Below are 27,637 nucleotides of genomic sequence, written 5' to 3' on the forward strand. Positions count from 1 at the left end.
TTTATGATATTTTATAAAAAATTTGTTAATTTCCAAAGATTTAACGAGGCATGTGTGTATTTATTTAATATATGTTATTTTTATTGGTTAAATAAATAGTTATTTTAGATATAATTTTTTTATTTATTGGTTAAATAAATAGTTATTTTAGATATAATTTTTTTATTTGATTTTTCCAAACATATTTAATATTCATATAATTTCTTTTAACTAGTGTGAGAATTTGGCCGGATGACAGTTGCATTAACATTATTTTATATGGTCGTGTTTGAATTGGAGTTATTTAGATAATCAAGTAATTAGTTCAAATAATTGTATTTGATTTGAGTTAATAAAAAATAAATTATTTAAATAAAAAGATAATAACAAAGTATTTTGATTAATAATTTAAATAATACAATTAATAAATAAATTATTATTTAAATAATAAATTATTTAAAATTAGTCTCTAACAATTAACAATATGACACCAAAGTGTTTAAAAATAAAATCCCATTGTTTATTAATATTCATCCAAATTAGCAATTATCAACTTTACTTAAGAGAACTATAAAGGTTTGGAATTAAAAATAAAAAATATGACATATTCTTACAAGGGAAATTCATTTTAGGTTTACATTTTTGTGTTCAACATTCCTCTTCAAAATAAATGTAGATCTCTACTGGACCATTTTTAGTATGATAGATACATTTAACATTTTATTTAATGATGTACAATTGAGAATGGATGTAACATTTAACGTTTTTTCAATTGTCAAAACTTCAATAAGCAAACCGAAACACATTTAATAGGGTTGTTCCCGCTTTAATCAATGCTTTATAGTTTCATAAGATCAAATTCATTGACGTCTTTAATTTTGCAAACAACAACAGTTGCATTTATAATGATCTTTATTACTTGGTTCTCAAATGTTGTACATTTTATAAGCTAAAAGAGTGAAAAAAGGAATAATCAAAAGTTGAATTATCGTCAACAAACTAAAGACTAAATCCAAGTATCAAAGCCATAAACTTCATTCATGGAATTAAGTTCGATTCCTTATAATAACACATGATATTTTGTTGTTTCCATCTTCCTTATAACAATACATAATTTATTTAAGAAGATAAAACCTAAACAAGTTAATATTAACATAAACAAATATCAAATGAATTTAAATTTGATAAGAGAAAATAGACAATTTACTACTCATATGTGAGTACTATCGATTTAAGAGCTATCTAGTGCGACTTCCTTATAATAACACAGTTATTTGTCGTTTCCCTTAAACTCGACTTCCTTATAATAGCACGCGATGATTTGTCGTTTACCTCTTTAAATTACATCTCTTACATTTGAGTCAACACTCATACATGATATTTCCTTAAAGTAATTAAGGGTGGGTCGGTATATTATACCTTAATATTTTATCAATACCTTATATTTACTAAATATTTCGATATAAAAAATTCATACCATTAACTTACTTTAATTTCGGTATATCTTAATATCGGTACGATATCGATATTATACATTTGATACTTAAAACACATATTAACTCAAACAAAAAACTAATTTAATATGGTTACTACATAAACCTTAAATAAAACTAAAAATTAAAAATATTTATCATAATTTTAAAATCTAAAATACTTAGAAATTATTAAATATTAAGAATTAAAAAATTGGAATTAACAAAAATAAACATAAGAGTAATCTTTAAATTAGATTAAAGTGAATGTGAAATAGTGTTTTTTATTTGAAATGAACTTGGTAACATATTACATTCCATTAAGCTTATTTTTAAAAATAAAAATAAAAAATAAAAAATTAGTTTTATATATGGTTAAATAAAATGCCTAAAATTGAGTATATTAAATAATATTACAGTATAATTATATTTTTATTTTAATCAAAATTAATATTTCTATAATTAAATTAATATCAAATATATTTATTTCTTTATAAGTATTATATATTTTTGAATTTATAAATATTATTTCGGTATCGATACCATACCTTATATTTTTTTCGGTATACAAAAAAAATGATATTTTCGATATATTACGGTATAGTATTTTCGATATACATATAGTATCGATAATTTTTCTCACCCTTAATACTAACACAGTTTTGTTTCCATCTATTTATAAATTTAAAATAACATTTTATTTGAGAAGATAAAACCTAAACAAATTAATATTAGCAATAAACAAATATCAAACGAGATTTAAAAAAATAAATATTTTATTTCTTATAAGTTGTTATGGATTAAGAGACATGTAATGATATGTTAAAGAGAGGTGGGTTATATTTACCGTTTAAATAAAATAATATTCGATATAATCTCATTCTTTTATAGACGACATAAGTATGTTATACCTAAAATGCTCGTTAACACAAAATCTTGTATAACCTCGATGTCTTGATTTAAGTGGATGTATTCCCAATTTAAGAGCAATACGACGAGACACTAACATATGAGTTTTTCCTCGAATAAAAATTGTATGTGATTTCCTTATAATAACACACCATGTATTGTGGTTTCTCTCTTTAAAATACATCTTTTACAATTTTATAGTTTCATCTTTCTTATAAATTTATAATAACAATTTATTTAAGAAGATAAACCCAAAACAAGTTAATATTAACAATAAACAAATATCAAATGAGTTTTAGAAAGTTAAACCGTTGACTTCTTATAAGTGGTTAACGATCAAGAGATCTTGCATGGATATGTTAACGAGATGTGATTTATATTTACCGTCTAAGTAAATTAATATTCAATACAATCTCATTCTTTTATAAACGACATAAATACGTTGTACCTAAATTGCTCGTTAACACAAAATCTCGTCTAACTTTGATGCCTTGATTATTATGTTTGTTGTTCGAATAAAAATTGTATTCACATGCAATACTTAAAAAGCTCGTCCACCTAAACTATATTCGAGTATGAGATTTTGGTCAATGAGATCAACGACAACTCACGTAAAATGTTCAACTTATTCGATAATCATAAGTTCGATAGAATTCAATTTATTCTCTCAAAATTCGAGAGTAGATAAAAAAAATAAGCTTTACCAAACTAGTACATGACTATGATTTTAAATGTTTAAAAAAAGAAATATATATTTTATTGAATATAAAAATATAAGTTAAAAGACAAGCTAATTTTTGATGAAATGATAAACAAAACGAACTTTTAAGGAAAAAAAATAGTTCTTTTACACTCATCGTTAGTGTGGAGGGTTCTTTAACCTCTTTCCATTGCTGTCTTTACAAGAACATCAAGAAAAGAGTGGAGAGAGAGAAAGTATGAGCAGAAGGTATAAGCAAAGAAGAAGGCATGCAATCTCAACTCCATTTTCAAATAAAGTGAAGAAAAGGGATGATTTTTTTTGTTTATTACTCCATTTGATGAAGCATGGCAAATCGGTGTTCATAAAAAGAGAAATCTTTCAAGGATAAATTGCAATCTGAAGAATTAAGTTACTACGAGACAAATGTGGGTGTAAAGAGATAGGAACAGTTGGGTTTAGTAGGAGTGAAAGAAGAGAGAGAGTAAAAGGAAGAGGAGTAATCAAATTTGCCAAATGTAAGTCGGATATTGGGGAAAGCCACTCTAAAGCGCGGCTCAATCAATTTTTCTCTTATGGGTTTTGAAAGTTGATATCCCATCGATATAACCCAAAGTCGGCCCTCATTTCCTTCTTTCTTTTCAAGAATCCTCTTTCTCTCTTGCCCTAATTTCTACCTCGTAAAGCGTCCCCTGCTTACTTCTCCCTGCGGCGGAGAATGCTGAACATTTCCTTCTAACAGGTTAGTTTTTTCTTCTTCTTTGTGTTTTTCCGATCCATGCGCGTTTCTCCTTCCGTATCGGGCTTATCGACAGCAAATGTGGTTGATTTCCGTGTCCGATTATACGATTTCAACTGTTTGATTGTTGAATTGCTTCTTTCGTTTGTTTGTTATTGTCTTGAATTCCGTATCTGTATCTCATTCACTCGATACACCAATGACGGCTTCTTATCTGCTTCATTTGTGTGTAGACTCTGTTTAAGAACATGATAATAGATTTAAATTATATTTCTTTTGGCTGTGGGTGCAGATTTTGTCTGTAACTATCTGGGATTGAGCATTGAGCTAAGCTGATTGTGACATATCTTTCTTAGTTCATATCTATCTATCTATATCTGCATTCTAGAGTGGACCACCAACCAACCAAACAAGATGCTACTTGGGAAAGAGATTGAAAATCTACATGATGATGCTTTTGATGGTTCAGTGAGTGAGAAAGGTGTTATCTCTAAGGTTTTTCCTGGAAATGAATCCAACAAAACTGGTAAGAAGTCTTCAGGCGCTGGAATTTCTAAACTCAACTTCAATCCAGTTAAACCAATGCGAAATTTGCGTTCTTTATCAGCTAGGAATAATGAGATAGTTAATGAGATAGCTATGCCTGAAAAGAAAATGAAGCTGTCTAATAATGAACCTTCCAAAGACGATAAGAAATTATCTTTTTGTCTAGTTGAATCGTCTACTTTTGGAGTTATCTCTAGCCACCTTTTGCTTAGACCACTCAATGGTTCTGAAGATGCTAATGGGACAGATATTAGTGCAAGTTCACTCATAACCAACGAAAGTATCATCGAACTATTCGAAGACAACCACCCCCGACTCTTCGTATCGAATAAAGTTAAGAGTGGTGCTCTTAAGAACTCGATTGAACAGATAAGGACAACTAAAGGTCAACTTACGTTGAAAAAAGGCAAATGTAGGCTTCAAGTGAATAGTAGGGAAAAGAGTGTGAAATATGCAGAGGAAAAATGGTGCATTTCTATGGAGAGAACAATCTTATCTTGGATGATTGGTTCTCGAGTTATTTCTATCAATGATGGTGTGCACTATAGGAATGTAATAGATGGCAGTGTGGTTAAGAAGGGTTTAGTTATTCAAGAAGGTATACTTTGTGAGTGTTGTTGTAAAGTATTTTCTCTTTCGAAGTTTAAGCTGCATGCAAGTCTGAGGTTAGACTGTCCTGAGTTAAAGCTTTTCATGAACTCCGGAAAACTGTTTAGTTTGTGCCAACTTGATGCCTGGTTAGCTGAATATAAGGCTAGTAAAGCTGGACATCAAACGATTCAAGTTGAGGATATTGATGAGAACGATGACAGTTGTGGCTTGTGTGGAGATGGCGGTGAATTAATCTGCTGCGATAATTGCCCATCTACCTTTCATCAGGCTTGTTTGGCTGCACAGGTTTAATTTTGTGCAAATAACTTATTTTTTATTTGGTAGGATATTTGAGCATGTTTAATGTAGGTTTTTTAAAATAATTATGTTTGATGAAGGGTGAATTATTTGTGTTTATTATTTTAAATGTATTGTAGTATTTTAGTAGATGATTTACTGTGATCGTAAAAATACTATTTTACGATGCATTAGGGTAAGAAATGAAGTGCCGAAAGTGTGTAAACTTGTCTTAATTGCGGTTGCTTTATAAGTAATTATGGTGTTAAACATGATGAATTTTGTTGCCCTGTGATTTTGTATTCCTTCTCATAAACGGGTTTTCAAGCTTAAATGAGAAAAAAGAATTAGAGATGAAGTGTATTTGTAGAATGTCTGTATATATGTAGTTTATACATAATTTAATTATGTCTAACAGAAGTTTATACAACCATTATTACACTGTCTAATACTTTAGGGACTATTTTAACATTTTATTCAAGTCGCCTTTACATTTGAACCATTTTCTTCATTTCTATATTTAGAACTAGTCTTAGCCCTAATTGTGACATAATGTTGATAGGGTGATAACAAATTGATATTCATTTTTTAGCCTTGTTAGAGTACATAAATGTGCAAAAAGAAAACACTATATGTTCTGCATTTTGATATATTTATTTATATACATCTTTCATGTAATCAATTTTTCATTTAATTAACTAAAATTGTATCTTGTTTGTTTTTCTATATAGGAATTTCCCGAAGGCAATTGGTACTGTTCGCGTTGCATATGTTGGACTTGTGGAGATCTCGTAAATGAATCTCTGGAATCATCTGGTGCATTGAAATGTTCACTGTGTGAGCACAAATGTAATTATCTAACCTTGTTAAGCTATCTAGATAAAGACATTTTCGGTTTATAATAGAATTTTTTTCTATTTCATTAAAATCGGATATTTTTTTGGACAGACCACAAAACATGCTTTAAGGGGGACAATGCTGATGTAGATATGAATTCGAATGTCTGGTTCTGTGGTAACAGTTGTCAGGAGGTAAATCTTTTTTTCTTCTTCTAGTATCTACAAACATGAATATTTCCTCTATAAAGTCTGTTGAGAAAAAAAATACTTTTTTTTACCCCTTAACATAAAAAAAGCTTGTGTTGTATTCAGGTCTATTTAGGGCTTAATACCCTTATGGGACGTTCAAATATCATCTCTGATAATTTCTCTTGGACTCTGCTTAAGTGCATTTTGGGGGACCAAAAAGATGAACAAATGTTTGATTTAATGGTGGAATGCAATTCAAAACTAGCTGTTGCCATTACAATCATGGAAGAATGCTTTCTTGCCATGTTGGATCCCAGAACCGGAATAAACATGATTCCCCAATTAGTTTACAATTGGGGGTGAGCCCTTTTGTTTCATCTTTCAAATTTATTCTTATTTCTTTGGAATTTTGTTGAACATTAGTTTCTTTATGATGATGATAATTGCAGGTCAGAATTTGCTAGACTTGATTACCATGGATTCTACACAGCAATTCTCGAGATGGATGATGTTGTGACTGCTGTGGCATCAATCAGGTAGTTTTCTTACTAATTAATTTGAACTGTGTTATTTATGTCATTATTAAAAAGCTTAAATAGAAAGGTCTCAAGTTGAAAGATTCTAAAACTAATAAATTGATGTCTAAGTTTGATTCTTAATGAAAAAATGTTTTTTATTTTTTAAAGAAAGATGGTGCTTGATATATTATCTTTATTGGATTACCTAACCTAGTAGGGTTCAAGTAGAAAGAGTCTAGTTTCAATTATCATTAAAAATGCATTAAAAACCCACTAAGCTGAAGTGAGGGACCATAACTACCTTGGAGTTGTGTTAACTTTCTAAATTTAATAAAATAAATATAAAAATATTTTTAAATCCACTAAATTCAAAATAACACTACTTTTTTCTTAGGATTCATGAAGCTAGAGTTGCGGAAATGCCTCTTATAGCAACTTGCGACAGATATCGTCGACAAGGAATGTGTCGTCGACTCATGGATTGTATTGAAAAGGTAACCCTTCTTTCTTTTTTTTGTAGGATTTGTAATAATAATAATGAGAGCCATTTTGCATGTTTCTTGTTATTTAAAATGGAACTTTCTAACTCTTGAAGAGGATTAGTTTGACTTACCCTATTTAATATTTCTCTTCTTGTAGATGCTATATTCTTTGAAAGTTGAGATGTTTGTGATATCGGCTGTTCCTAGTTTGGTTGAGACTTGGGTAAATGGTTTCAGCTTCCAACATATGGATGCCATCGAGCGCAGGAGTCTGAGCGATGTAAACTTGATGGTTTTTCCAGGAACCGTTTGGCTGAAAAAGCAAATTTACATTACTGAAGCTGGTAAGTAATAAATCAAACATTGTTATGCATAATTTTAATGTAATCTGAGAATTCTTTCTGGGTATTGCAGGATCATGCAAAGAGTTTGACAATAGTGGAGACATAGGAAAAGAGTTGAATTTTATGGAGCTTTCAACTGAAGAAATTGCTTCATTGGAAGATGATGGAAATGGTGGTGCAGGAGATCGCAATCATCCCATAGATGTTGAGGATGAAGATGGTGAAGAAAATGGTTATAATGAGAGAAAATCTTCACCAAGTGAGTAGAGTAGACTTATGTTTATGGGGGAAAAAACATAGGTAGAGGGAGAGAAAAAGGAAAGATAAATTTTAAATTAAAAGAATTTAAAGTCTTCATCAATGTATACTACAAATGTTGTGAAATTGATTGGAGTAGAATGAATAATAGACCTTAGACTTTGAAAAGATTGGTTTTTTTTAAGGTTTTTATTTCAAATTTTATGATTCAATCTCTCTTAGTTCGATTCATACTAAGAACGTTATAAATTCTTTTTTACCCAAAGTTTATTTATTTTCGGGTTGACTAGGAATACCCTTCTTTTAAATCAAACGTTCTTAGTGTGAATCGATCTTAAAATAAATTATTTAGGTATTCCCGGATTGACTAGCATTACCCTTTTTTTTAAATGAGGCTTTCTCTTAGTGTGAAGTAATCTTACAATTTTTTGTTTCTTAGGTATTCCTGGGTTGCATTACCCTTCTTTTAAATGAGACATTTTTTAGTATTGTTGATATTAAAATATTTGATTTCTCAGGTATTTTCAAGTTGATTATCATTACCTTTTAAATTTAAAATATTTGATTTTTTAGATAAGATTGTTGTCATCAATTTAATCCAATCTAATGGATTTTTTGGGTAATTTTTTTTTTTTGTCACTTGAGAAGTCCAATTCAAGTTAAATCAGGATTTATCTAGTTTTCTCGAAAAATAAATTTTGGTTTTAAATATTATTTCACATTTTAAAAATGTATGGCAAAATAAGAAGAAACGAGCGTGAGACTCGTAACGAGCTTGAGACTCGTAACGAGCTTGAGACTCGTAACGAGCTTGAGACTCGTAACGAGCGTGAGACTCGTAACGAGCGTGAGACTCGTAACGAGCGTGAGACTCGTAACGAGCGTGAGACTCGTAACGAGCGTGAGACTCGTAACGAGCGTGAGACTCGTAACGAGCGTGAGACTCGTAACTTAGTAGTAAAACGCAAAAACAAGGTCATGAATTGAAATCATTTAAAAAAATTCATGAATAGAAATAATTTTCAAAAAATGCAAAATGAGAAGAGAAAGGAAAGCTGAGAAAAATGAAAGTTCAGTTGAACCCACCACCGGATCTAAGAAATGTTAATACCCATTTACGATTTACCTTTAAAAACGTATCAAAATCTGAGATTTACCTAAAATCTTTTTGGCGCTTCTTCACTCAAGATGGTTCAATGGTTGATGATGAATCATGATTAACAATCAACAATACTTCAAATCGCGGTTACGATCTGAAGGAATTCAACACTGTTTATGAATTCCTCTGGGTAATTAGTCAATTCAAATCGCGATTAGCCATGCCTTCTTCGTCTCCAAAATCTTTCTACGCTCGACCCACGTCGTTTTCTCCTCGCAGATCAAAGCTACTAGTCTTATTACTGATTGTATTCGCCGCAATTTTCGTCGGATTCCTTGCTTTCTCTAGACGGAGCTTGGCTAATAAATGTATACAGAGTAAACCCACTTCAGTTTCCGTGGTTTGGGATAGAAGTGGCGGAGGCGGTAGAGATAGTTATGGCGTTTCTGATGGAGATCGGAAGAGGTATAAAGTTATGGCCTTTGTTGGAATTCAAACTGGATTTGGATCTTCCGGACGAAGGCGATCTTTACGGAAGACATGGATGCCATCTGATAAGGATGGTCTTAAGCGGTATGCGTTTTCAATTTCACCCTTTCGATTCATCTTCTTCTTCTTCATTAAAGCTTATTTTGAATCTCTCTCTCTCTCTCTCTCTCTCTCTCTCTCTCTCTCTCTCTCTCTCTCTCTGTTGGAACTTTAAGGTTGGAAGATGAGACGGGTTTGGCGTTTAGGTTTGTTATAGGAAGAACAAATGATCAATCGAAGATGTCAGAATTGAGAAGGGAAGTTTCAGAGTATGATGACTTCATGTTGTTGGATATTGAGGAGCAGTACAGTAAGCTTCCTTACAAAACGTTAGTGCTGAAACAGATCATCTGCTTGTATCCATTTCCATTTTTATCTCTGCAATCCTTACTTAAATTGTTTATATTTGCAGGTTGGCTTTCTTCAAAGCTGCTTATGCACTCTTTGATTCTGAGTTTTATGTTAAAGCTGATGATGACATATATTTGAGGCCAGGTCTGTAAAATTCTCTATATGTTCTTCTGATTCACTAAACTAAACTTAGTGGAGACAGATTGAGAAAGGATAGTGTAATAATCTCTGTTTTCTTTGATTTTTGTTGTTATTTATCGCTAGATCGCCTGTCACTACTGTTGGCAAAGGAACGGTCTCACTCTCAAACTTATATTGGATGTATGAAAAAGGGTCCAGTTTTTACTGACCCAAAACTTAAATGGTTAGTTCTTGGTCATATATAGTTTCTTTCCTTTGAATAATGCACAATAAGATGAGTTTTAATGGTGCAGGTTTGAGCCATTATCTTATTTGCTTGGAAAGGAGTATTTCCTTCATGCTTATGGACCAATATATGCTCTTTCTGCTGATGTTGTTGCTAGCTTGTCCGCTCTCAGAAATGACAGGTTAGCCAGTGTTTGATCAGACGCACCCTAACACAAATCACTTTCTTCATTATCTGCATTATCTTATTAGTTGCTAAGTCTAGCTGAAAAAACCTTCAATTTGTTTTGAAAAGTAAATAGCATAAAAGTTTGTCTGGTTGAGATTACAATGTCATTTGGCAAATCAATTGGTCGCAGGATCTTTGATTTATCTAATGGTGAAATTCTAATTCTGCCCTTACATGTTGCTTTTGTAAATGGGGTGAAGAATTTATTTATGGGCAATATGAAAAGCAGACATGAGCTAAATCACCTCACCACTTTCTAGATTCTAGGGGCATAAAAGTGTGGCCTGTTGAGATCAGAATATCATTTGGCAAATGAATTGGTGGTAGGATCTATGATTATGGGTTTTCTAATGGTAGAATTCCAATTTAGCCTTACACATTGCTTCTGTAAATGGGTGATGAAATTACTTATGGGCATTATGGACTTAAACCATCAAACAATTATTATTTTTTATATAGTGTGGATTTTTTTTCATAAAAAGCATAGACGAGCTAAATCACCTCACCATAATTAGGGCTGATCAATGAGGTTATATATTTATTTGGTATAAAAGTGTGGCTAGCTGAGAGCACAAAATATCATTTGGAAAATCAATTAGTGGCAGGATCTATGATTATGATTCTTCTAGTGGTAAAATTCCAATTTTACCCTTACACGTTGCTTTTGTAAGTGGGAGAAGAAAATACTCATGGGCAATAGAGTCCTAAATCATCAAAATGTTGATATTTTTTTTGCGAAAAGGAAAAAACCTTGTATTAATAATGAGAAGGATTTACAGAAATTTATTGAGATGTTTAACATGTTTAGTTCTCATTTTCAAAAACAAAACATATTCATCACAAGTTTTTTCATAAATTTCATCCATCAAACGATCAATTTGTGAGATTCTTCAGACTTTTCTTCCACATTCTCCTCTTAATCAACACATTTGAGTAGATTTTTTTTCATACTTCATCTTACCTCTGAAATCCATCAATTTTATACAAACTAAAACACCCTATGTGTTTCTATCTTATCATGAGTTCTTTTATTCATCATATGTTTGAATTTTTACAGTTTTCGGATGTTCAGCAATGAAGATGTGACTATTGGTGCTTGGATGCTTGCAATGAATGTTAATCATGAGAACATCAAAGAGCTATGTCAACTACAATGTACTTCAACAAGTATTTCTGTATGGGATATCCCCAAGTGTTCAGGTTAGCGTCATTTTCTCTCATTTCTTTCGCAATCTACTTTGTTTTTTTTCAGAAATATAGAAATCCCCATCGAAAAACAAGATGGGTATTTTTCGTTTTGATCAGCATTAGATTTTTATTTTATCAAGTCTTGAACACTGATATGAACAACTGATCCATCATGCCACATTGAATTGTTAATTTGTTATTTTTTTTAAATGTTAAAAGTTTGTGATACCAAGTATTCAACACTTGATTTGAACATTGATCATTGAATAACTCATTCATTAGGCCAGTTGAATTGGTAATTCACCTTTTTGCTTTTTGCTTTTTTGTTTCTAATGTAAGTTTATATTAACATAGTTGTACAGTATTCATCTGAACGTTGCTCATTCATGAAGGCAATTTTTTTTAAGCGTGTTTACCTATTATTAAACACGAGGAATAAGCATTCTTCATTGTACAAAATTTTCTTCATGATTGATGAGGAAATAATTTTGGTTTAGGTTAAGAAGTCGAAATCAAGATGAACTTTATAACATATCGTTTGTTTTGTAGGTCTATGTGAACCGGAAAAGAAGATGCTTGAGCTTCACGCGGAAGAGATGTGTTCGAAAAGTCCAACTCTTGAACCCGATGAATAATAAAATAACATTTCTATTCATTTGAATCTCACTTCAATATTTAGTAGGTAACTAAACACATTGGATGACATGTTAGTAAATTCTAAGATATATTTTTGTTTAAAGTTTCAATCTTTGGTGGCTGTATTAGATGTAAACTTGATTTTCTTTTTGACTTCATTAATCCCAGAGTAATTTAGGATGACATTTTTTTTACATTTACCCCCACTAGATCATGGTTAATGTTCTTTAAGAGCTAGATTCATATTTTTTTTAAAGGAAATTCTCCAATCAATATCTTTTCCAACCATCCACTCTCACAATTCATTAAGTAAATTATTTTAATTTTAAATTTAAAAATATTATAGTGATTTTAAATAATTGTTTTTATCAAAATTTTATTTTCTTAATGTATTTTGTATTGAGTACATTTGGTTAGAAGTTGTATGTATTATTGTTATGTATAAAGAGTAAAAAAAATTAATGCCCTTAAGTTATAATAAAAAGAAAGTTAATTTTTAACCCACAAATCACTAAAGTAGTTCAATTGGTTTTTAAAATATAAAATGTCATGAATTTTTACTTAAAACATTTAAGTTAGGCTATGCACCAGATCTTTAAAACTAAAAAAAATACTTTATACTACATTATACTACATTATTTTATTAATTTAAATACAAAATTATATATATTTCAATATATTTAAAAGTGAGTCAGTACGAAACATCTTATTTTTTTATCCATACTTTATATTTTACCGAAAGTTTCGGTATAGGAAAAAATCTATACATTTATCGTATCTTGTTTTCAGTATAACTTCATTTTGGTACGGTAGAAATATTATACATTGATACATAAAAAACATATTTACTTAAACAAAAAATAATTTAGTACCCACCAACAAACTTTACAACGTTACAAAGAACTTCTAGACATTATACACCGATCCAATGAAAATAGTTGACTTAAAAGAGCAAAAAGGTCACGTTTAATTTCCAGTAGAAACACTTTAAATGGAAGCGGAGTAACAAAACTAAAAATTAAAGATATTTATTATAACAAGGAAAACAACTCTTCAATTGCTCAAGTTCCACTTACATAGAGCCCAAAATAGGATGAAACAACTATAAGATAAAAATAACAAATGCCAGTTTTGCAATTGGAGATTAGTCCCATCGTCAAACTCCAATCCTATCGTAAAATTTCAGTTCAAAAAAAAATCATAAATTGTCCTCAAAATATTTCGGACCTTTTCAAGTCACAGATCGAATAGGTGAAGTTGCTTACCGTTTGGCATTAGGACAAGAAGTAAAGATACACAATGTATTTCACATTTCGTAATTAAAAAGGTAATATGGAACTCCTAGAGTGATGGAAGAGATTCTCAAGTTGACCACTTTAGATTGGATTCCAGAATACTTCCAGGGCGAACGGGAACGAGAGGTGGATGGCAAAGATCGAAGACAACTACTGGTAAATGGAAGGATTGAGAGAATGAAGAGAATTCATGGGAAGACCTGAAAACCTTGATATCAAACACCTAGAACAAGTCTTGGAATGGGGACAAAAAGGAAAGAGATTAGACTTCGGTCGACGAGGACGCCGATGTGTTAAAGGGGGAAGTAATGCTACAACATGTACCTGACCAGACGAAGGAGGACGTGACACGTGGAGCCATTAGGACCATCGGATCTAGAATGTATTTCTTTTATTATTACCATTTGTTTTCTTTTCTATTACTCTTCTTTTATGTCAGTCCCTGAACTCTCTTTTTATTTGTATTTTGGCCATATTCTTTTGGCCACCTCGCCAAATGTTTGAAACATAATCATGAGCTGGATTCCATGAAGGTTTATATCCTCAGCTGGATTCATCACTTTGAGGATTATAAAATGACTATGAGCATATCACCTTTTTTTCTTATCTCTCACCTCATGCCTAATCCTCCGATAAGAATTTCTTGTCGTCGGAAGGCGAGTGGCTTGAATTCTCTTCTCACCTCCGATATAGCGTTCGAACTTTGATTTAAGCCATAGAAGACTTTAATTATCAAACTTTTGGTCATTTGAGATTTTTCATTAAATAGTTGTTTAGTTTGTCTCTTTTTATTTGATATGTCATTTTTCTTATTTTAAATTTTATGCCACATGCCATTCATTCTTTATAAGATATTCTGAAATAAAAAATTATCCTTTTTTATTTATTTTAGTCATGCTTCAAACTTCTCTTTCACTTCCTCCTCATTTTCTACAAACCTTCTCTTTCTATTTAATCGATTGGAATATTGGTCTAGAAAATATCTACTGAAGTCAACGCGTATCTTTCGAATCCATCCATATGATCCGTGGTTAAAGTTTCGGTTTTATTAGTACAAATGATATTAACTGAGCCCATCGTTTTACACGCGCCTAAATGCATCACGGGAGCTTTTTCATTAGGAAGAATACAAAATTTATGTTTGACATTGGGATCATTTCTTAAATTTATCCCTAACCTAAAAATCTGTTGTTTATATGTTTAAAGTTGGTAAAAGTTCTCAAATTTATTAAATTAACGATAATTCAATGACAATGTTAAATTTTTGTACACATGGCTTTATTTATATTTCAACAATTACTAATTAAATTTATTTGTCAAACATGCCCTAACATAATTAACCTCTTTATCTTTTCATCTCCTTTTACCATCTTTCTTATTCTTCATGACAATAATAATGTTACGGATATGGTGTTCATCGGTTTGGTTTTTAGGTTATTTGAGTTTTCGGTTCGGGTTCTTCGAATTTTTATTTTTTATAAGCAAATTCAAAAACCGGTCCGATTTGAATAAATTCGAATTTGGTTTATTCGAATTTGGTCGGATATTCAGTTTATTAGAGATGATGTGGGCAACTGGAAGAACCACAAAGGGCAAGAAGATGGACGACTAGAAAAGGAATGAGAGATTATGGATTTATTGAATTATTGGACTAGATATTAGAGATTTAGTAGGAGGCCCATACTGATTTAATATATAATATGTAATAAATTATATCATATATAATAAAAATAAATAATAAAAATTGAATTTAGTTTTCGGTTTAGTGTTTGAGTTGAAACCTAAACTCGAAAACCAAATCGAAAACCGTATTTAAATTCGAATCGGTTTAGAATTCGATTTAAAAACCGAAAATGTAATTGGAATTCAGTTGATTCAAATTCGGTGAATATGAATCCGGTCAGATTCGGTTCAAACTAAATATTGAACACCCCTAGTTACGGATGATATGTATGCAAAGACAAGATAATGTTTTAGAGGATTTTCTTTCTTGATAGCGTAGGTGATGGAGGAAGCAATCACGAAAAAGCCATAACTTTGGGACGGATGATGAATTGAAATTCCTCTAAAGTTCAATCACATTATTATCTTGTTAAATCTCACATAAATGTTGTGAACCATTTGTCATTGATATAAACCATTTAAATCTAAAAATAACTTAATCATCCATTTCACAAATGTAAATCTATTTCTCTCTCTTTTAAACTTTGGTTGTCTGGACCTCTAGTTCCCTCCGTCTACCGCCCAGCAAAGAAATCAATTTTCTTATCATTCATCGTCGCCTACCCTTACTCCGATGAGACTTCTCTTGATTATTCTAGTAGCTGCTGTTGGAATTAAGCTAATTCCATTAATGAATGGAAATAAAATTGTAAATAAATAAAATCAAATAAAATTCACACAAATTCTGAATTAACGGTGAATTTAATCAAATTATAATTAAACGTATGGACTCTTCAATTAGCTAGCATTAGCATTGAATGTCTAACATTGCATTTCTGCAAATCAATGTATAGGCTGATGTTAATTAGTTATGGATTAATTAACAAATGAATGAGCAATATTTATTGCTAATAAACGTTTGGATGGTTTTATTTACAGGTTTAATTCTCAGCAATATATACCCATTCATTATTTATTTTACACATACTTCATCCTTCATCTTTCTCACTCTAGAATTCTAAAAGGCTTCTTCTTGTTTTGTGAGTGTTCTTCGAGTTCTTCGCTCGATATTTTCCGTTGAAACCCGGTGATAGTTCAGGTACTTTATTAAGCTCGTTGTGTAGTGATTCCGGTGCTGAATCACTACTAGATTCGTTGTACCCTGGGAGACAGTCATCTGTGACAAGCTCTAGCACACGGGGAGACAGTGGAACTATTTTAAGGGAAATGTGTTTAACACATGCCTCGAATCAACCATCAAATGCGGTGATATTGTTCTTCGTATATCTTATTTTATTTTTATTTATTTGTAACATCGTATGCATATAAATTTTTCTGTTATTTTTCAAGACAAGATTTCTAACAATCTTAAAACAATTTCTTTGTACTAAGCTATTTAAGAGTTTGTACCATCGAATATATTTTTTGTCTTTGATGTTTCAGAAATACGAGTCGCGGTGTTGCGGAAGAGATGATGTTCATTTCGAAAAAATGAAAAAGATTCATCTTAAGGAATCAACAAATAAAGATAAGTCTTTATTGCATATAAATATGTTTGATTATTAACACATATGTTCTTATGCTGTTAAAGCTTAGTTTTATAAACTAATATAATTTGATATGAAAATTTTCTCAACAAACATTAATTTGTATATTCATTATACAAATGTTATATAGGAAATAAATTAGAACACAATAATTTAATTTGTTCTAGTCTTATTTAAAGATTTGTTTGGTTATTAAAATTATTAATAATAATGAATGAAAATAAGAAAGTAATTAATATGTTAGCTTTCAATTTTATAAAATTTATGGTGTTAAAATTAATTATAATTGAAACATATGGTTTCAGTTTTAAAATAATTAATTATAATATAATTAATAAGAATATGGTAGGATGATTTAATAAATAAAGAGAGATGATATCTTTATTTATACATTGTTTTATATATTACATTTTATTATAGTAATAAGTTATGGTTTTAAATGTGTATATATTCATTGTTTGACAGAGTTTAAGCCAAAAAGAAGAGAAAATTAAGTTTCTCTAAAAAGAAGACAAAAGGTCGTAAACAGTAATATAACATTGAAATGGTGCATTGGCGCGTGGAGGAAAAGAGGTCATGTGTTCGAATCCAACTGATGAGATGATTTCTTTTGTAGAAATCAGATTTGTTAAAATGATAGTTGATGTTAAAAACCATTCCAATTTCTTGTGTAGAAATTATGAGTTGAATGGGGGTAGTCAATGATTTCTTTATAGAAATCGGACTAGCTAAAATGACTTTAGTCGTCATTGATATTGAACCCATTCAAATTTCTTGTGTAGAAATTATGAGATGAATGGGATAGTCAATGATTTCTTTGTAGAAATCAGACTTGTTAAAGGTATTGATGTTGAAACCATTCTAATTTCTTGTAAAAATTATGAGATGAATGGATAGTCAATGATTTCTTGGTAGAAATCAGACTCCTTAAAATGACTCTCTCCATTGATGTTGGAGATGAATGGTGTAGTTAATGATTTTTTTATAAAATTCAGACTTGAGTCTTGATGTGAAAATCATTATAATTTTCTTGTGTAAAAATTATGAGTTTAATGGGTTCATAATGATTTTTATAAAATATATATATAAAAATATATAATATGATTTGTTTAAATGACATTAATCATGAAGGTTGAAATCATTATAATTTCTTATGTAGAAATTATGAAATGAATTGGGTATCCTAATAATTTCTTTTATAGAAATTATGTGATTCATAATGACAGAAAATGAAGGTCATATGTATAATGAGATTAAATAAGTTATTTGTTTTAGAACTTATTCTAATCATGCATTTAAAGAGACACGACTATGTTAGTCGAAATTGTCTTCGCAAAAATTGTCTTGATGAAAATAATATACTCAGATGTATTCTGAGCATGCATAGTCGTTTAACGTCGATTATTGTTCAAAACATGGCAATGTAAGTGCTTTGATTAAGATATGAAATATATTTGTAGTTATATTTGATTTGATTATGCGCTAATTGATTATTAATATAAATATGCATATTAGTTAATATAAAGATGATTCATGTTATTCATAATAAGTATGATTATCTAGAAATTTATATATATATAAATTAAGATTTGTTTTCTATCTATTTTTATTTTAATAGATAATTTTGAAATTTGTCACAAATCATGTGTTCTTTGATTGACAAAGATTTCTTATAGAATGTTAAAGGTCATCTAATTAATTAAGAAACGAATAATTGATGACATGAACATTTATTTATATAATTAGTTAGTTTTATATTTGATTAAAGATAAATGAAACATTCTAATTAAGTGTAATAATTAATATTTTAATTAATTATCATGTATTTTTTTAAACGGTGTTTTTAATGATAAATGAAGTTGTATATATATTTATTTAATAATATATATGACATATTATTTATGTGATTACGTTTCTATGTTATTGACTATATATATTATAGTTGTTTTGTCATTATGGTGACTAAAATGAAAGAAGCAATAATATATAATATCATATATATGGATATATTAATTTTGGTTTAATATATTATATTTGATATACATTGTTCAATTGCATCATTAAGACTTACTTAATTTGATAATTTTGAAATCAAATAATTACAAGCAAAGTCTTGTTTGATTTGAGAATAATGTGGCAAACGTGCCGATATTACGGGATGCAAACGTGCAACTGGAAATAAATGTTTAAGCGACTTCGGTCAAATATGCTTGAAACGTTATGATTTCTTTTGTAGAAATCATGTGATATGGTGATTATTTATTTGATTAAATATTCTAATTTCTTTTATAGAAATTAAGTGTTGAAATAAATATTTTAATTGATTAAATATTTTTAATTTCTTATGCAGAGATTATGTGAAGAATGATTTATATATGAATAAACATTCTAACCTCTTGTATAGAAATTATATTTTATTCAATTAAATATTTATGATATAGTTATCTTATTAATTGTATGATAAGTATAACAAAAGAAATCTGTAAAAGAACTGTGTGACAATTTCTTGATTAGAAAATAATTGATTTAAATCATACAAATGTGTGTGATTTAAAAAGGATACCAACACGAATGTGAGGGCAAATATTTTTATTGATTATAATACAAAAATAATTGTGTATATTATGATAAATAAAAAGATAATTCATTGTTAGAGAAATATGTTCTCTATAAAAGATAAAGTTGCGCAACTTTACAAAAAGAAAGAAAATAACAAGAAAATGTCTTGTTTATATTTGCTGAGTTGGTGCTCAAATCGATATTTAAAATTTGAGGATTTTGAAATCAAGAAACGTGTCATATTTTGACATTACTTTCATAAATTTTTTGAAGAATCAATGTCTTCAAAAAGATTTTATGAAATAAATAAAAAGGAAAGTTTATAAAGTCTTGATATGACTTATAATAAATTTTATAATAATGATATGAAAATTTGATCATACTTTTATTAAAAAGTGGATGTGACAATTATATATATCATGAAGACAATGAAAATTATTTCATTACTTGTCCTTTGTACGATATTTTATCATTGAAAATTACGATAAAAATGATAAAATCCATTAAGGATATGAATTGCACTAAACGAAATATCATGTTGTTATCAAATGATATGTTGATATTATTAAATGAAAGACTTTACGTCTTAAAGTGAATATATTTACACTTAGAAGTGCAATCTACGTATGGAAATCTTCTAAGAAACTTATGATGGATAGATTAAACGTTATAATCTATATTTTTGACTTATGTCGAAAAATAAAATATTTTTATGTAAAATATATAATCGTTTACACGAAGGCAGAATAGTTCAAAGACATTTTGTCTACTAGTTAGCCAAGTAAACAATATTTTCATAAAAAATTATATGATAAGCTTGTACGAATAACTATGCTTCTTATTAGAAGATGTTCCAAGGTTAACTAAGAATGTACCAACATAAATTTCTAATTATTGTGATAGTAATTAGAAATTGGACAAGCTTAGAGTCAGTGACAAGTCTAGACATACACGTCTTAGACATAATGTCATTAGACTATACTCTCTAATGGAGTTATCAAATTTGACTATGTAAGTCAAAGATAACATTGTGGATCCACTAATCAGATTATTGAATAGAGAGATAATTTGAAGTCTTTTGAGACATTAGCCTACTATAAGTTGATATGAAGGAAAACCCAACCTATGCAGACTGGAGATCCCAAGAATTAGGTTCAATGGGACAACCTAATTGTACTAATTTGGAAAGTTATTGTTGAGGATTAATCCTATAACGAAACAATAATATTTTGACGAGGATAAGTATATCGCTTTTAATGATTCTTTGTGAGCAAAGAGATCACCTATGTGAGGGAGAAGTGGGGCCGCTTCGAAAGAATTGTACGGCTCAATTCTAGACCCTCTCACAGAACCAGGCGCGTGTTCCATGGCCAAAATGGACACAACCATGAGAGCTTGACATGTATTAGGGAGAATTATATGTGAAAGTGTGTAATCGTTTACACAAAAGGCAGAATAGTTCAAGGACATCGAGTCTACTAATCAGCTAGTAAAGTTATATGCTTTCACAATGGAAGGTTCAAAGGGTTACACCTACCTATCCTATGTAGAATTCAACTGTTGAACCTTTCACCGGGTTAATCTTTCAATTTCCATTAATGTGGGGGATTGTTGGAATTAAGCCAATTCCATTAATGAATGGAAATAAGATTGTAAATAAATAAAATCAAATAAAATTTACACAAATTCAAACGTGAATTAACGGTGAATTTAATCCAAATTATAATTAAATATTAATTGTTTAATTAATATTTAATGCCTAATTAGAAAATTAAAGCATAATGTTAGGATAAACATTTAACTTTAATTGGCCTATTAGCTAACGTATGGACTCTTCAATTAGCTAGCATTAGCATTGAATGTCTAACATTGCATTTCTGCAAATCAACGTATAGGCTGATGTTAATTAGTTATGGATTAATTAACAAATGAATGAGCAATATTTATTGCTAATAAACGTTTGGATGGTTTTATTTACAGGTTTAATTCTCAGCAATATATACTCATTCATTATTCATTTTACACATACTTCATCCTTCATCTTTCTCACTCTAGAATTCCAAAAGCCTTCTTCTTGTTTTGTGAGTGTTCTTCGAGTTCTTCGCTCGTTATTTTCCGTTGAAACCCGGTGATAGTTCAGGTACTTTATCAAGCTCGTTGTGTAGTGATTCCGGTGCTGAATCACTACTAGATTCGTTGTACCCTGGGAAACAGCCATCTGTGACAAGCTCTAGCACACGGGGAGACGGTGGAACTGTTTTAAGGGAAATGTGTTTAACACATGCCTCGAATCAACCATCAAATGCGGTAATATTGTTCTTCGTATATCTTATTTTATTTATTTGTAACATCGTATGTATATATATTTTTCTGTTATTTTTCAAGACAAGATTTCTAACAGCTGCAACCTTGGCGATTTCGATGACAATACTTCATTTTTTCTAAATAGGGTTTCTTCAGTATTTGAAGATCCTAAGACAAGACTGAAGCATCAAGTTCTTATGCAAGACTATCATCAACTCCAAAAGATAATGTTATCTTCTGTTTCAAGATTTATCTTATTGATGTTAGATTCATTCATTTAATATTCTATATTTTAATTATGTGTACATATTTTTGGATGTTTTTGATGGGGAAAATTATTAACAATTTTTTTAACCTATGATCTATATTTAATGATTTAGAAGATTTCTTAAAGTAATTGATTATTGTTGTGGAATTGGATCAGTTATTATATATAGTTAGAACTTGCATATATCATTTTAAGCAAGAACATAATCTTGTATCTTTGGATACATTATTTGATTGTTGTTTTGGATTCATTCATCATTCATAGTAGTGATTCCGGTGCTGAATCACTACTAGATTCGTTGTACCCTGGGAAACAGCCATCTGTGACAAGCTCTAGCACACGGGGAGACGGTGGAACTGTTTTAAGGGAAATGTGTTTAACACATGCCTCGAATCAACCATCAAATGCGGTAATATTGTTCTTCGTATATCTTATTTTATTTATTTGTAACATCGTATGTATATATATTTTTCTGTTATTTTTCAAGACAAGATTTCTAACAGCTGCAACCTTGGCGATTTCGATGACAATACTTCATTTTTTCTAAATAGGGTTTCTTCAGTATTTGAAGATCCTAAGACAAGACTGAAGCATCAAGTTCTTATGCAAGACTATCATCAACTCCAAAAGATAATGTTATCTTCTGTTTCAAGATTTATCTTATTGATGTTAGATTCATTCATTTAATATTCTATATTTTAATTATGTGTACATATTTTGGATGTTTTTGATGGGGAAAATTATTAACAATTTTTTTAACCTATGATCTATATTTAATGATTTAGAAGATTTCTTAAAGTAATTGATTATTGTTGTGGAATTGGATCAGTTATTATATATAGTTAGAACTTGCATATATCATTTTAAGCAAGAACATAATCTTGTATCTTTGGATACATTATTTGATTGTTGTTTTGGATTCATTCATCATGCATATTCCTATGATTTTCATTGCTTCTAGTTTAATCTTGCATATTTTCATTATGTTCTTCTAGATTATGTGCATGTCTTCAGTGATTTAGAAGAATTCTTCAAAGATTTGATTGTTGTTGAACTTACATACATTATTTAAAATATGAAACAAAATCCATCAAGAACAGATTGGATAATACGAAAGAGCGAAAATTGGTTTTTGTTGGTTGAAGTAAGGTAATACTAGCGTTTTCATTCACTTAATTATTATCAATTCATAGATTGAAATTTAGAGTTAAGGACTCCTTAGTTATTATTATTATTATAAAGAGTATTAGTTAGTGAAAATTATAATAATGTATTAATCAATTTGATGAGATGATTGATATTTATTATATGATGAATAGAGGAGAAAAGGAAGAACATTTCATTGACAAGAAACTAGCTCAACTTTGAACATTAAGCTTAGCTTCAAATTAATGACAGTAGTAGTATACGTATATTTTTTTAGCTTCAAAAAGTTTAACATTGAATAATTATGATTATGATATTATTTGGATCCTTAATTAACTTATTAGTGTTTGTTGTGGAAAATCTACATCAGTGTAGCTTGAGTGATAATAAGTGAGCAGGATAAGATTAAATCAATTTATCATTACAATTTATTAAAGTTATCTATTGAAGAATTGAAATTTTAGAACTTCTTCCAAATTGGTTTGATGAATCTAATGAGTAACAAAGTAAGAGAGTAATGAGTAACAAAGTAAGAGAGTAAAATGGAATCTCATGTATTTGAGATTTTAAAATATATCCAAATTTGTTTTTGTTTGTTGTACTTGTAGGCTTGTTAGTTTAATTTTTTTTTTTGAATAACTAGATTGTATGATCATATTTCTCCTTTGACGTATGTGCTATTTAATTTGTTTTAGTCAAATGAGTAAAACTGAAAAACTATAAAGGCACCACTATGAAAGAGTTCTTAGACTGTTTTGATAACACAACAGAAACCATTAGTGAATATTTGAATCATGTTAAAAATGAAAAGAAAGAAATTAGTAAAATGATACTACAAAAAATATAGAAGTACGATTTGGGAGCATTTCACTAAATAGAGTATTAAAGGTATTCTTAAAACCAAATGTAATTATTATGGTAAATATTTGGGTGGCTCTTCTATCAATGTAACTTCACATCTATTTAAACATCATGAAAGATGCAAAAATAGATTTGTTTAAAGAAAAATAAGTTGTTGAGGCTGAGTCATTTAATGATGAAGATTTCAAAGAAATGTTACAATTATGATATTTTTTCATGACTATCAACTTTCTATGGTAAAACACATCAAGTTTAAAGATTTACTTGAATATGTTCATCAAAACCGATGCAATTTCCTTCGAGAAATACCACAAAAAATATGTATTAAAATATTTATAAGGCTGAAAACGCTAGAGTGAAACTTTTGCTAGAAATAAATGAATCGAGAATCGCTATCACCACCGACATGTGGACATGCACATACCAAAAAAAATGATATATGATTCTGACGACACATTTTATCGACGATAAATGAGTGTTTGTAAAGTTTTAGTTGAGATTTATATACGTACCATGTCCACATAAGAGCAAAACTTTGGCCAATGTGTTAAACCAATACATTGTCAAAATGAAATTTGGACTTCAAATTGTCAACCATCACAGTTGACAATTGCTTTGCAAGTGATATAATGGTTTAAGATGTGGTGGGTAGATTGTACAAAAGTCATTTGTTATTTAATTATGAATATGTTCATATGCGTTGTTGTGCACATATTTTGAATTTGATGGTGAAAGATGGGTTAAATGTCATTAAGTCGTCAATTAAAAAAGTACGTGGTAGTGTCGTGTATTGGTTGACTTCTCTTAGAAGGATTGAGAAATTTGAAAATAATGCAAGAACACTTATAATTCACATGGGAAATAAATTGTCTCTAGATTGTCTAACTCGATGTAATTCAACTTTTTTCACGCTAAGAACTACATTGTAATATATGTTATTTTTTTGTCGATGCTCTCTTTGGGATATACAATACAAACACGAGTCAAATGATAATGAGTGAGATCTTTCCCAAAAAGTATGTGAAAGATTTGAAATATTTTTCAATGTGACTGAGTTATTTTCCTCAACAAAATATCATACGTTCAATATATGTTTTGCTAAAATATGTGAGATTAAACTAACTTTCATTATTTGGATAGAGTCTCCCAATGAAAATATCCAAGATATGAAAAATTTAATGATGTCAAAGTTTTATAAATATTGGTTAGATACACATATCTTGATGGTTGTTGCTTATATTCTGGATCCGATGAGTAAATTGAAGTTGGTTCAATACTACTCTACACGTTTTTATCCAAGTGAATGAAAAACAAAGTTAGATGAAGTGCGTCAAAAGTTTTATGATTTATTGAAGAAATAAACAAATGATATTTTCAATGCCCCAATGACCACGAGTGACACAAATAATCTTTAGTCAATGAGTACTATATATCCTGCAGACTTACTAGCTTTTGTGAGAGCGACGAATATATGAGCACACAATGAAATATGAGCTAGATATGTATTGGAGGAAAAATTGATCTTAACAACCATGAATATTGATTTTCTCGCTTATTATAACGGTAACTTTAAATATCTCATGCTACGAGCAATTGCAAGAGATTTATTGACAATTCCAGTCTCAATAGTTGCTTAAGAGTCTGCGTTTAGTACAAGTGGTAGAATTGTTGGTCCTCATTAGAGTAGTTAATGTGGAGATGGTGGAGTCTCTTATATGTGCAAAAAATAGATTTGTTGAAAGAAAAACAAGTTGTTGAGACTGAGTCATTTAATGATGAAGATTTCAAAGAAATATTACAATTATGATCCTTTTTCATGACTATCCACTTTCTATGGTAGAACACATCAAGTTTAAAGATTTACTTGAATATGTTCGTCAAAACCGATGCAATTTCCTTAGAAAAATACCACAAAAAATATGTATTAAAAGATTTATAAAGCTGAAAAAGCTAGAGTGAAACTTTTGCTAGAAAGAAACGAATCGAGAATTGTTATCACCACCGACATGGTGGACATGCACATACCAACAAAAATGATATATGGTTCTGACAACACATTTTATCGACGATAAATGAGTGTTTGCAAAGTTTTAGTTGAGATTTATCTACGTACCATGTCCACATAAGAGCAAAACTTTGGCCAATGTGTTAAACCAATACATTGTCAAAATGAAATTTGGACTTCAAATTGTTAACCATCACCATTGACAATTTCTTTGCAAGTGATATAATGGTTTAAGATGTGGTGGGTAGATTGTACAAAAGTCATTTGTTATTTAATTATGAATATGTTAATATGCGTTGTTGTGCACATATTTTGAATTTGATGGTGAAAGATGGGTTAAATGTCATTAAGTCGTCAATTAAAAAAGTACGTGGTAGTGTCGTGTATTGGTTGACTTCTCTTAGAAGGATTGAGAAATTTGAAGATAATGCAAGGACACTTAGAATTCACATGGGAAATAAATTGTCTCTAGATTGTCCAACTCGATGTAATTCAACTTTTTTCAAGCTAAGAGCTAAATTGCAATATATGTTATTTTTTTGTCAATGTTCTCTTTGGGATATACAATACAAACACGAGTCAAATGATAATGAGTGGGATCTTTCTCAAGAATTATGTGAAATACTTGAAATATTTTTCAATGCGACTGAGTTATTTTCTTCAACAAAATATCATATGTCCAATATATGTTTTGCTAAAATATGTGAGATTAAACTAACTTTCATTATTTGGATAGAGTCTCCCAATGAAAAGATCCAAGATATGACAATTTTAATGATGTCAAAGTTTTATAAATATTGGTTAGATACACATATCTTGATGGTTGTTTCTTATATTCTGGATCCGAGGAGTAAATTGAAGTTGGTTCAATACTACTTTACACGTTTTTACCCAAGTGAATGAAAAACAAAGTTAAAAGAAGTGCGTCAAAAGTTGTATGATTTGTTGAAGAAATAAACAAATGATATTTTCAATGCCCTAATGACCACGAGTGACACAAATAATCTTTAGTCAATGAGTACTATCTATCCTGCAGACTTTACTAGCTTTTGTGAGAGCGGCGAATATATGAGCACACAATGAAATATGAGCTAGATATGTATTGGAGGAAAAATTGCTCTTAACAACCATGAATATTGATTTTCTCACTTATTAGAACGGTAACTTTAAATATCCCACACTACGAACAATTGCAAGATATTTGTTGACAATTCCAGTCTCAATTCAATAGTTGCTTAAGAGTCTGCGTTTAGTACAAGTGGTAGAATTGTTGGTCCTCATTGGAGTAGGATTAATGTGGAGATGGTGGAGGCTCTTATGTGTGCAAAAAGTTGGTTATCATGTATTGTTAATAACATTTTGAAAAATAAGATAATTCTTACTCTTTTCTTCTTATTATTATTCTATTTTTTTATTAATAAGTTGTAGGTGAACCTCCAAATAAAACATCATTCATGGACGCGTTTATAGATTTGGACCTAGAATGCGATAAAGATTTTGGTATAATTTTACTATTTGCAATCATAATTTGTAAATGTTTTTAGCTAATTATTTTTTTAATTTTTACAAATGTAAATGACTTTGATGAGAGAATTGAAGAATGAAGATTTCAAGAATTTAATATATTTTAGAGAAGATGTATTTTGAATTTATGTAATTAGTTGTGAGTAAAGGATGGAAGAATGAAGATTATAATATATATATATATATATATATATATATATATATAT

At 29.7% G+C, this 27,637-nt stretch overlaps 2 protein-coding genes across 2 annotated transcripts; both read left to right on the forward strand.

The window, feature by feature from the left end:
• The first annotated feature begins 3,285 nt into the window (after positions 1-3,285).
• Positions 3,286-8,025, forward strand: LOC124946177 (increased DNA methylation 1-like). Its single transcript, XM_047486747.1, has 9 exons — positions 3,286-3,802; positions 4,092-5,242; positions 5,965-6,082; positions 6,182-6,264; positions 6,385-6,620; positions 6,711-6,797; positions 7,174-7,273; positions 7,419-7,605; positions 7,676-8,025. Exons 2-9 carry the CDS (start codon positions 4,214-4,216, stop codon positions 7,870-7,872), a joined length of 2,037 nt encoding a protein of 678 aa, XP_047342703.1. The 5' UTR covers positions 3,286-3,802; positions 4,092-4,213; the 3' UTR covers positions 7,873-8,025.
• Positions 8,026-8,997: 972 nt separating this feature from the next.
• LOC124945054 (probable beta-1,3-galactosyltransferase 14) lies at positions 8,998-12,443 on the forward strand. Its single transcript, XM_047485424.1, has 7 exons — positions 8,998-9,535; positions 9,667-9,819; positions 9,903-9,985; positions 10,106-10,205; positions 10,276-10,389; positions 11,494-11,636; positions 12,174-12,443. Exons 1-7 carry the CDS (start codon positions 9,183-9,185, stop codon positions 12,257-12,259), a joined length of 1,032 nt encoding a protein of 343 aa, XP_047341380.1. The 5' UTR covers positions 8,998-9,182; the 3' UTR covers positions 12,260-12,443.
• The last annotated feature ends 15,194 nt before the right edge of the window (positions 12,444-27,637 follow it).

This window comes from Impatiens glandulifera, chromosome 7, assembly GCF_907164915.1.
Source record: "Impatiens glandulifera chromosome 7, dImpGla2.1, whole genome shotgun sequence".
Lineage (NCBI taxonomy): Eukaryota > Viridiplantae > Streptophyta > Magnoliopsida > Ericales > Balsaminaceae > Impatiens > Impatiens glandulifera.